This window comes from Cervus canadensis, chromosome 12 (genome assembly GCF_019320065.1).
Source record: "Cervus canadensis isolate Bull #8, Minnesota chromosome 12, ASM1932006v1, whole genome shotgun sequence".
Taxonomy (NCBI): domain Eukaryota; kingdom Metazoa; phylum Chordata; class Mammalia; order Artiodactyla; family Cervidae; genus Cervus; species Cervus canadensis.
The window spans coordinates 7,310,505-7,322,753 of NC_057397.1; the positions used below are offsets into that span (position 1 = coordinate 7,310,505).

Below are 12,249 nucleotides of genomic sequence, written 5' to 3' on the forward strand. Positions count from 1 at the left end.
TTCCCACGGGTTTTTTCTCTTTTGGAATCTAAGTAATGGTTTAATAAATATTTTTTAATATATTTCTAATTTTTTTTTGGAGGATATTTGCTTTACAATATTGTGTTGGTCTGTGCTTTTTTTTTTGGTGTAACGAGACTATTTCAGACCTGCTCTCTCAGCAGACCTCAAGTGTGTGATCGAGTACTCATCATTGTGGTCACTGTGCTGAAATCAGAGCCCCAGAACCTACTCATTTTGTTGGTGAAACGTTGTGTCCTTTGAGGAAGGTTTTTAAGGGGAATAATCAGCACTTTATTCTCTTTTTCAAGAAGCACAAGACAAAACGTAGTTTAAAGTGAGAGAGGTTTGGGGTGTGTTATCCTGGTTGCTTTGCTGTTCTCACGGCCTCTGCCCCCGCCCCAGGCTGAGAAACACCTGTCGTGGCTTTGCCTGGTGCCTTTCATGGCCTCAGATCCACGTCATCACCTGGTACATGTTATCTGGTGGTACTGACGGACGTGGGTACGTGGTGCTTTATGAAAATGGTGGTATCCCCTTTAACTCAGTTCGAAGCGTTAGAATATTTGGGGCGACCTGAGTGTGCACACAGTTCATCTCCTCTGGGGCCCGTGGTACCAATGTTTCAGTAATGACACCAACATGTTTCCCTGCAACACGCTGGCCAGTGAGGTGCCAAGGAGGGCTTGGAAAGCCTGAAATCTAATCACAAACTCATTTCTGTCCATTTGCTCATGCGGTGTGTGAAAAGCCTTCTCTGCCAGGCCTGCCTTTTCCACGCAAGATACTATAGGCTATCCCACAGCAAAGCCTAGCCCACGTACCCACCTCTCCTCTTGTGCTGGAACCACTCTTGTTGACACGGAAACTGCCTGGCCGTCGCGACCCTGAAATGCACTGAGAAACGCTCACAGTTCCACCTCCTCTCCCCTGTACCATTTATTACAAACAGTTCTGCCAAAGACAGGGTTAAGAGGCAGAGTTCCAGGCATGTCACTCCCCGCTCAAGAAGGAAAAGGAGATAGTCACTAGTAACTATCAACTGCCTACAAAATGCCAGACACTGAGGGAGGTTTTCCACATCTCTCTGGTCCCATTTAATCCCCAAATAATCCCTCAAACAGATACAACTATCGGCCCCATTTTACAGGTGCTGAAACAGAAAGATACAGGAATTGCACTGTGAGGAGTCAAAGAAATTAGAATAAAGGTCTTACTGTGTTGTTGCTGCTGTTTAGTCGCCCAGTCGTGTCTGACTCTTTCACAACTCCATGGACTGTAGCCCGCCAGGCTCCTCTGTCCACGGAATTCCCCGGGCAAAAATACTGCAGTGGGGTCCCATTTCCTTCTCCGGGGGATCTTCCCGACCCAGGGACTGAACTCACGTCTCCTGCATTGGCAGGCCAGGTCTTCACCACTGAGCCACCTGGGATCAGGTCTATCTGATACAAATTTTGGTTGGGTCTATTCAGCTATACCAGTAGAATCTTTGGATTCCTGTTTCCTTGAGATCTTCCTTAAAACGGGTGGGGGGGTTTCCTGAGATGGATAAGTTGGGGAAATACTATTGAATACATAGCCAAATCCCCCTCTAAGATATTTACAATGTACAGTAGTGTCCTAAGTATTCTGAGACTTCCATTTAAAAAATAATTGAATTTTTCCCACTGTTTCTATGAACATTTTCAAACATATAGCAAAGTTAAAAAATTTTACAATGAGAGACTAGTAAACCCACCACCTAGACTCTATCATTAATAGTTTGCTATACTTGTTTTATTGCATATCTTTAACATATTTATCTCTTTACCCATCTATTAATTCATGTTCTGTTCATGCATTTTAAAGTAAATTGCAAACATCAGTATACTTTCCCCTAAAAACCTTGGCACATTAACTAGAGTTTAATAAACATAGCTTTTCTGTGTGATTTTACTCATTTCAAATATACCATGACCTGCTTCTGTGGCCCAACATACAGTTCACCTTGGTGAACGCAGTTGTTCGCTTGGAAAGGATATGTGTGCGGAAGCTGCTGCTGCAGTGTCCTCTAAATCCAGTGAGGTGGTGGAGAGCACTGTGCAACTCACTTCTTCACTAAATTTCTTTGTCTTTTGGTCTAATAGTTTCATCACTTCTGAAAGATCTTAAAATGCCCGGTTATGACTGTGGGATTGTCTGTAACCCCTTCCAGTTGAAGGTAGGTTTTGTTTTGTGTACTTCGAAGCTCTGTTATTATACACCCGCACACTTACGATGACAATGCCCTGCTCATGGACTGACTGCTTTGTCATCATGGGCTTCTTTCTTTATCTCCGGTAATACTCTGTCTTAAAGTGTATTTAGTGATAGTAATACAACCACTCCACTACGGTAATGTAACCGCACTGTTTGCAGGGGGAGGCTTTTCAGTTCATTTACTTGACCCCACCTAAGTAAACTGCATCCCTTCTAGACAAAATGCACTTGAGTTTTGCTTTTCTGTCCTTGTAACAGTCTCTATTTGGAGAAGGCAATGGCACCCCACTCCAGTACTCTTGCCTGGAAAATCCCATGGACGGAGGAGCCTGGTAGGCTGCAGTCCATGGGGTCGCTAAGAGTCGGACACGACTGAGCGACTTCACTTTCATTTTTCACTTTCACGCATTGGAGAAGGAAATGGCAACCCACTTCAGTATTCTTGCCTGGAGAACCCCAGGGATGGGGGAGCCTGGTGGGCTGCGGTCTGTGGGGTCACAGAGTCGGACACGACTGATGAGACTTAGCAGTTGCAGCAGCAACAGTCTCTATTATCTTTCTCTTGTGTGTTCTGTCTCTCTCTCTCTCTCTCTCTCTATATATATATATATATGCACACACATATGTAAGTTAAATTGATTTGTTGACATTTGACCTACACTTCTTTACATTTTTTAGTGTAACCTAAGGGATTAAAATATAATTTTAATTTTTTATGATCTACTTAAAAGATCATATCATTTCATATAAAATGAACTCACATGGGTTCCTTTGCCCTACCTCTATCCTTTCTGCTATCCTTGTCATACATATTAAACTCACATACATTGTTAATCACATATTTTAAAAAAATTTTTTTAAGAAGTCCTATGTATTTAAAAGAAAGAAGAGAAAAAAAGCATGTGACGTTTGCCCAAGTGTTTAGGATTTCTGGTGGTGCTCACTTTTACCTGAATAACCAGTTCTACCTGGTCCTGTCTCCCTTTAACCTGAAGAACTTGCTGAAGCATTTCTTGCAGAAGAAGCGGCAGTTTCTTAGTTTTCCTTCATCGAAAATGTTTTTATTTCGCCTTCATCCTGAAGGATGTTTTCACTGACTATAAGGACGTCAGCTGACAGCTCCTCCCTGTCTGTACTTCAGAAGTATTGCTCAGCACAGGGTTCTGGCCTCCACAGTTTATGACGAGAAACAAGTAGTGATTTACAGGGGTATCTCTCTGTAGTCTTTGGTTGTGGCTTGCTGAGTGTACTACAAACCCATGCCCTGAGCCCAGGTGGGGCAGAGACACACAGGTCCCGAGCCCAGGTGGGGCAGAGACTCCCAGGTCCCGAGCCCAGGTGGGGCAGAGACACACAGGCCCCAAGCCCAGGTGGGGCAGAGACACCCGGGCCCCGAGACCAGGTGGGGCAGAGACTCTCAGGCCCCAAGACCAGGTAGGGGGGCAGAGACACCTGGCCCTGAGCCCAGGTGGGGCAGAGACTCCCGGGCCCTGACTCCAAGTGGCCAGAATCAAGCCTGGCACTGCAGAGCCGCATTCTGCCCACGCCTGCCATCTGCCTGGCTGCTCTGCCCCGTGAACATCGCTGAAGTGGTCCTGGTCGGCCACAGCTGGGACTACCAGCCTGATGACCTTCACCTGCCAGGGTCTCTATCCCTGGGGTCCCATCATGGGGGGATCCCAGGCGTGCCCTGTCTCAGCTGGCAGCCCTAAGCAGGGCTGAGGGTCACGGGGATGTCCCGTCCCTCCCTAGGGACACACTGATAGCACACGCCACCCCACCCCATCCCGGGCACTGTGCTGGCCCCTGCACCCTGCTGCACCGCCCCTGGGGCGAGGCCCAGATGGATGTTCTCATTAGCTGTTCCCCTGCCAAGTGGGCTGGGCCTGCCAGAAAGCCAGTGATGGGAGGCCCATGTCTGTCATCTCCTGGTGAGGACAGGGATGGGAAGCGCCTCCCCAGGGCCCCTTCACTTGCCGTGATCACCCTGTAGTGTGTGCGTGGGGGCAGCCACAGCCTTGGCCCCGTCCCCAACTCCTCTGGCCTGACTCCTCTCTGGGAGGCAGCCTCCGGGGATGTGGCTCAGGAGCGAGTGCCTGGAGCACCCCACGGCCTGGAGGGACAGGCTCCCTGGAGCACCCCACGGCCTGGAGGGACAGGCCTGGAGGGACAGGCTCCCTGGAGCACCCCACGGCCTGGAGGGACAGGCCTGGAGGGACAGGCTCCCTGGAGGGACAGGCTCCCTGGAGCACCCCACGGCCTGGAGGGACAGGCTCCCTGGAGCTGTGAGGCTGGGGCAGGGAGGGGGCCTTGCCAAGGTGCCCACAACCCCTCTGGGCAGCGTGGCCTCCTGGGCAACAGGGGAGCTGCGTCCCCTGCCCTGGGCGTGGGGGACCTGGATGGAGTGTGGTCCTGCCACATCCCCACCAGCCACGTGCCATGGCACAGCTGGGCACAGCTCCCCAGCTCGCCTAAACACAGGCCCGCAGTTCCTCTGAGTCCGGGCTCTCCTTGGGCATCGTCTGATTCATTCGCATTTTTATTTTTTCCCCCATTTCATCATGATGCTTCATTTCCTTCCATCTGGCACTATGAGACTTGCACGGTATGAAACTGTAAAAGGAAGATGATGAAGATGATAATGGTGGTTGGAGGGGATAATGGCAGAAGTTCCCCAATTAAAATAAATTTTAGCTTCAGTTTTCTTTCCCATTTCACTGTCCAGTAATTTGTGTCAATGCAGAGAGAGGTGGCAGAGGAGACGAGTTAAGAAAAGCTCGGCTGGAAGAGCTGTTCAGATGAGAGACTTCCAGCCAGTAACGGGCCCCGGTACCAAGGTGGATCCACCAAGGAGGTCGCGTGCCAGCCAAGGGATGTGCCTGGGAGTCCGAGCAGAGGGCTGGCCGGCCTTGCCCAGCTCACAGATACATCTGGCCTGCCTCCTCTTAAAAAATCTCAAGTCACTGTTTTAAACACAGGAACGTTTTGGATATTCAGTCAAGTTTCTGATTCTCTCGACAAGTCAGGTGATCACGCAGCATGAGCCACGTCCTGCAGGCCCCCGTGGGCCAGCGGCAGATGGCCGGCCCCCTCCTGCCTCCTCCCAGCTCCTCGCAGAGGTGGTGTCCGTGCAGTGGCCACCACCCACTGCCTGCCCCTCGCTGTGACCCTGCCTCCTCCCAGCTCCTCGCAGAGGTGGTGTCCGTGCAGTGGCCACCACCCACTGCCCGCCCCTCGCTGTGACCCTGCCTCCTCCCAGCTCCTCGCAGAGGTGGTGTCCGTGCAGTGGCCACCACCCACTGCCCGCCCCTCGCTGTGACCCTGCCTCCTGGGGCATCGTTGTCACCGCTCTGAACGTAACAGGTTTCTTCATGGTCCTAGGGTTTAGGATGTACCACACGAACAGCTATTAGATGTGATCAGACTGATGCGGAATCAGAACGCATGAGCACTAGCTGGCCTGGGCCACCCCACAGGGTTGGGGTGACGTGGGACGGACGGACGGATGGACGGACGTGGGCGTGCACGCCAGCCCCAGAGCAGGGGCCTCTGTCCCCACCCCACCCACAGGCCCCGGGGGGACGGGGCAGGCCTGCCCAGCACGGGGCCTGGGAGGCTGGGTGAGGGTCCCGGCTGGCGTGCTTTGTCCCCGCAGCCCCGCCAGGCATCCTGCTTGGCCCCCTGCTCCTCTGGCTGCTCCTGCCTGGCCCCCAGCACATCCCTCCCCCCTGCCCACCAAGCTCCACTCAGCTGTGGAGCCATCCATGCCAGTGCCCAGTCCCGGCATCACGTCTGCCAGTCCCGGCATCACGTCTGCTGGGGTCATTCTCCAGCTTCCAGGACATGTCCCCCAGACAGAGCAGTTAGCACAGGGTGGCATGGTCGCCTGCCCACCTGTCCGTCTCTCTCTCCCAGTCCTCTGAGCGTAGAGACCATGTTTTATTGACCTCTGTCCTGGGACCCTGAGAAAAGGGGATTCTCCTCCTCACCTGTATCCAGAGGCTGTAGGTTGCCAAGGGCAGGGAAGGGAGGAAGCTTGAGATGAGCAGATGCAAACTATTGTACACAGGATGGATAAACAAGGCCCGACTGCACAGCATGGGGAACTATAGTCAGTCCTCTGTGATAAACCGTGATGGAAGAGAATACAGAAGAATGCACACTGCGTGAAGTCAGAGAGGGAAGGAGAAGTATCACACGACATCCCTCATACGTGCAATCTAAAAAGAAAGGGTACAAAGGAACTTACAAAAACAGAAAGAGACTGACAGACTTCAGAGAACGAACTTGCGGTTCCGGGGGTGAGGGGAGAAGGGTGAGGGGAAGGGACAGTGAGGGAGTCTGGGGTGAACATGTACACAGCATGACATTTAAAATGGACAGCCACTAAGGTCCTGCTGGGGAGCACAGGGAACACTGCTCAATACTGTTTGGCAGCCTTGATAGGAGGGGAGTTCGGGGGAATGGATGCACAGACATGCATGGCTGAGTCTCTTTGTCGTTCACTTGAAACTATCACATTGTTGTTAACTGGCTATACTCCAATATGAAATCCAAAGTTTTTAAAAAGAGGCTGGAGGGAGGGAGGAGAGGTCAGTCTGGGAGACATACTTTGCTCAACTGTTTTATTTCTCCTTTGGCTCCAAAAAAGTACTGTGAGGTAACACTACGTACCTCAAGTGACAAGCATTTAAAGGCTTTCCACTGGATCAAGCGGGTGGGGGGCAGCTTTGCTCTGCCTGTAGGTGGTGTGAGGTGGGGGACTGGCTCCTGCTTTATCATTTTCTTTCTGGAATTTCTTTGTTGCGCGTAATTGCCAATTTCACATTGTGAAGGACTTTTTCCTTCTCATATTTTAATGGTTATGGCATTTTCAACACGAAGCCAGGCTCCCTGAAAGATTTTTCTAGCTGAATCGATCTTCTGCAAGGTTGAATTCTGTTTTCAAATCCCCAAAGACCCACAGGAGTTCAGGAAGCCCACCTCTCTTCCTGTCTTTTCAACGTATTTTCCCCTTGTCTGCTTTCTGAGCCCCGCAGGCACTGCGGGGCTACCACAGCGCTGGCTCTGTCACCTGTGGTCAGAGGCTCCAGGGCCCCACTTCACGGTCACCCAAGGGCAGCGGCAGCGGAAATAACACATGACATTTACGTTCGAGTTTCCACTTCACACTCTGCCCTCCGAGCATTTGCATCCACGACCCTTCCCACCTGGCAGGTTCTCCTCTTCCAACCCAACAAGGAACCAATCAAGCAAGACGATGTGAGACAAAGCCGGGGGACCCTTCCACCCCGTCACCTACCCGTACTAGCCAGAGAGCTCTCGGGAGCAGAAACGGGGTCTTCACCTTCTCTACATGTGTCTGAGGAACAGACAGCAGGAAGGAAGGAAGGTGGAGAGTCTGTGAGCACATGAAGGTGTTTAGACTTCCCTGCATAGGAGGAGAGGCTTGCTTCAAGTATTTCAAGTGGGAAACCAGTGACATATCTACATGATGATCCTGAAATGGGAGGGCAGACTGGGTGGAGGAGTGCCCTGTGAAGTCAACAGAAGGAAGGAGCCTAAAGATGAGCACACTGTCTGGGAAGACAGCTGGAGACAGAGGATAACCCAAAGGCCAGTTGTGGCAGCGAAAGGTGAGGCAGGGTGCCAGCCACCAGCTGGAGGGCTGCTCAGAGACCACTGAAGAAAACTACCTACATGCCCCAAAGGGGCTGCTGGGAGCCGCCCATCAGCTAACCCATCCTCATCGCCTCAGGAGATGACACATGGAAAGCTAGTCAACACTCTTACTGGGATGCTGAAGGCGGTTTCAGTGGCTGAGCAAAAGTAAGTGAAAAGGACTCTATAGCTGCCAAGAGGGAATAAGTGGAGTGAAAAAGCGAGATCAACAGCTGCACCCAGTGATCATCTCAGCACTGCAGCCTCCCCTCAAAGGAGCACTGACCCCAAAGATGCTTCTCCAAACACACTTGATTTTCTTTTGTGGTCGGGAACAGGCCGTCTGAATCTCTAAAAAAGACTCCCACAGTACGGGGGCCCTGGCGGGACAGCAAACTCTGGGAGGTGCCCAGGTTGGCAACGGGAGATGAGGTGAGGGTGCCCACTGTCAAGTCCAAATCCGCCCCAGAGACAGATGAAGCCTCCATGTCCCCAGAGATGACACTGCACCCCTGGTGGACAAAGAGCACATCCACATGGATACACAGAACCAGAAAAACAGACAGGTGAACATCACGGCTTCGGAAAACTGAAACGCACCTGGTCGCGAAATGTAGAGAGGTTTTTAAAAAAAAAAAAAACCTGTACATATTTCAAATAATACTACTACATGCACTAAAAACAAAAACGCAGAAGAGAAGATTCCCGGTGATTCTCTTCCTGTGAACACTGTAGCAGCATTTCCCTCCAGTCACGTGACCTTACGTGCCGGTCTCTCTTACGTCAGTTGATTTGTATGCACCGTGTGTCACGTCACAGATCCCAGCTTACGCCCCACCACCTCCACCTGTGAAGCAGTGGACGCTGTCCGCATGGCAGCACTGGGCCTGGAGCGGGTGGTGCTCGGTCCTGATCCTGGGTCGTGGACTCCAGATCCTCCCAGCCTCTGGAAGCATCGGTAGGTGTCCACCACGTGGTGAGCAGGCAGACACAGAGCCAGCGGGTCAGGTACAGTGACCGGGGCCGGAGGGTCCACAGCCCCAGATGGCTGTGAGCTGTGGATGGCCCCAGAGCCTTGGCAAGAACCCAGCCCGGGTCTCAGCAGCAGCTCAGGGACGTCCCAGCCTCGCAGAGCCAGGCCCCGGGGCCTCCCACCCCAGGCAGGGTGCTGCCTTCACGCTCATCGAGGGAGCCTGTCTCCCCCGCCCGAGTCTGCTGGCATCACAACCCTCGTTGTGCAACGGAGCTCGGCATTACAAACTCTACAGAAACAGTGTCTGATGGCTGCGTAACAGTCAGTTACACAAATGTACTGTAATTCACGGATCATGCCCTACTGTCGGACATTTCAGTTTCTAAAAATAACAGACATAAACACCCTTGTGCTCACCCTCGCTCTGCAGTTGAGATTTATTTTCATCCGGACAGCTTCCCAGGAGGCACTCGCTCACTGGCTCGGAAGCTTTCAGGGCTCTTTGTTACAGGATCTCGACCGGCCCTGCATTAAGGCTGCAGCACATGCCTGTATGTTCATGGACACCCTGGCACTTCAGGGCAGAAGATCCAGACACGGAAGGGAGGGGACACCCAGAGGACCGGGACCCGCTCCTTGAGCCCTGTGGGCCACGGGGAGTTCTGCCCTCCCACGGCCAAGGGAGACATGGGGCAGACGCTGCCTCTGACCAGTGCCCCCACAGCCCACTTGGTAAGGCACCCCCTCCAGCAACGTGAGGGCCGACAGGAGCACCTGGACGCTCTAGGTGCCGGGCAAGGGCAGGCCTCCGAGGCACAGGCGCCTGGGTGCGAACCCCATGCCCGGACCAACAGCTGAGCTCAGACTGCAGCCTCCAGGACTACGAGAAAGAAATTTCTATCGTTTCCGAGGCCTCCGGCCTGCTGTACTTCATTATGGCGGCCCAAAGACACGGAGGGCATCTCCCCATCTCAAGGTCTTTATTGCGACCACATCCGCAGAGTTCCTTCCGCCACATAAGCGAACACGTGTCCAGGTCCCAGGGACTGGAACACAGACATCTCTGCCTCCCACCCTTGTTAACCACCTGGTCCTGCACTGGGCCCTGGGGAGAGCAACAACAAGGAAGGCGTGGCCCCCAGAGTCGCCACCTGCTGGGAAGAGACACCCATGGAGAATGGCCTCTAACAGCGGCCGGGTGCTGAGAACCACGGGACATGGAGGAGGAGGAAGTGTCTTGGGGGCTGGGCAGTCTCCAGCAGAGAGGACGTCTGGACCGGCCTGGGAGGGCAGACATGCCCCTCAGGAGGACAGGAGGGAGAAATCCATCCCCCAGGGAGAGGGCAGAGCACCAGCCACACCGACTCTGCAGGCTCGCTCTCTGTCAGACACCCCAGCTCCACACCCGTCAGGAGCCCGGGGCCCTGGGACCTAGAGGCAGGAGCCCGGGCTCGCCTGGCTCTCCCTGCAGGTGGCGGTGAGACCTCGGAGAGGCCACGGCGCCTTCTTGGAGGCCTCCCGGTCCCCGCCTGCGTGGAGGGGCCAGGGCTCTGAGGATCTGAGTGCCCCCTCCAACTTCCAAAGTTTGTTAAGAGGTGTTTTTCACAACAATCATTACAAATACTCAGAAGAACTACATCTCCAAAAGAATACTAAGAGTATTTAAGAAAACACTAAGAAATCAAATAAGGGGAAAAAAAACAAACAAACATGGCAAGACTGTGTAATTTCAGGCATTCAGCAAATTCTTGGGAAAAACAATAAACAGAGGCTTTATTTGACAGAGGCTAGATTTTTAATTTCCCTAAAATACTTAAACACTTCTGCCAAGGAACTCTGACCCTAGTGCTATTAATAGGCGCACTTGAGAAGATGATTCAGAGAAGGAGGCAGAGGAAAGCCGCCCATGACACTATCCAAACAGCGACGGACTTCCTCCCCAGGACGGAGCACAGAGGAAGCTTTGGGTTATGGTGATCCAATGAAAACCAGGAGGGGGTTGGGGGGGCACTCACAGCCTCTGCTCCACACCCCCAACCCCAGGCTGCATCTACGCTGAACTGCCCAGGCAGACAGGAACTGTCAGTCTGTCTGTCTTTGTTCCCTGGAGGGCTCCCCCTCCTGCCCCCCATGACTCCAGCATAGAGCATACGGCTTATTCGTCTGCAGACCCTTGGCACCCCACACAGGCCCTGTAGAAAGGGCGGTTAAGAACACTCCCGCATGGTCTGGAACACGCCTTCTACAGCTGCCAATGCTAGCCTGTTCTGCTCCCTGAGTTTACAGATTCTCCCCCATGTGATACCCTGGAAAACTGCTTTTCTCGGGCAAAACACCTGGAGAGACATCAGGCCCTCCCTGCCCCGTCTCCTCTGAACAGACCAGGACAGGCACATGCCTCTCGGGTCCAGAGCTGTGGAACGTGGGCTGACAAGGTGGGCCTCGGGTCCCGTTTAGCAGAGACAGTGCCTCCACGGATTTTTGATTGTCAGAACTACTTATCAAGAACAAAGGTTCCCAGAGCAAAGCAGCTTGGCCTCTTGGTCTCCAGAAGCCACCCCCCACCCTGCCCCCAAGGTGTCCATTAGCATTCAGCAACCAGAACCTCTTCTCCCTCTTCTAGAAGCATCTCCAAAACACACGGTGCAAACACAAACAATGCCATTACTTATAGAAAAGAGAGAAGAGTCCGGGGGGAGCGAGGCAGCCACGTGCTAAGCAGGGAGCCTGCTGCGTGCTGAATGCAGAGCAGGTTCGCGGGGAATGATTAACTGGAAATGAAAGAATTTCCTCTAACCTAACCACCGCCACACAGCCACTAAGGAAGCAAGGCCGCCCAGCATCCTGGGGGCCAAGCAGCCTCCAACACAAGGCTTCCCAGCACAACAGCCCGAGTTCTCCTGGAGGGACGTTTTTAAAGAGAAAAAGGTCCCTGGAACATATCAATTCTGGGAGGAAAAAGAAACCCAACCAACTTTAAACAGGATGTTAATAGGAGGCTGACTCTGGCCAATACCCAGGACCACTCCCTCCAGGCCAGGCTCTGCGTTAAGAGGCGAGGGCTCCAGGGCAGAGGGACGAAGCCCCTGGCTTGACCTTCTCGTCCTAGAGGGGAGCTGGACACAGGGTGAGGTCACGCCAGGTGGCCCCAGGGCAGCAGACCAGACACCAGGTGCCCTGCATCCAGCCCTCACTGGACTCCTGCACATGTGGGGCGGGACACGCAAGGACTCTGGCCCCACCTGCCCGAACCTCTCCGATGGGGGACAGGGCAGCCACGGTCCCAGCCCCCTCTTTATCAGATGACTCGGGCTGCCCTCAGTGTAGGCTGCTGCGGCTCAATAAGCAAGTTCGTAAGGCTGGCAGTGTGACGCCCA

General features: G+C 53.2%; 1 protein-coding gene across 5 annotated transcripts in view; it reads right to left on the reverse strand.

Annotated features, from left to right (window-relative positions):
- Positions 1-12,249, reverse strand: part of TRAPPC9 (trafficking protein particle complex subunit 9) — a 384,613-nt gene that overhangs the window by 126,501 nt on the left and 245,863 nt on the right. The window contains exon 20 of one of the 5 annotated variants that reach the window (XM_043483139.1): positions 6,313-6,458. The exons of the other annotated variants lie outside the window; for them this stretch is intronic. Coding sequence (XP_043339074.1) covers positions 6,446-6,458 — 13 coding nt within the window. The 3' untranslated portion in view covers positions 6,313-6,445. Of the gene's footprint in view, positions 1-6,312; positions 6,459-12,249 lie in introns of those variants that run through there. 5 annotated transcript variants of the gene reach the window in all.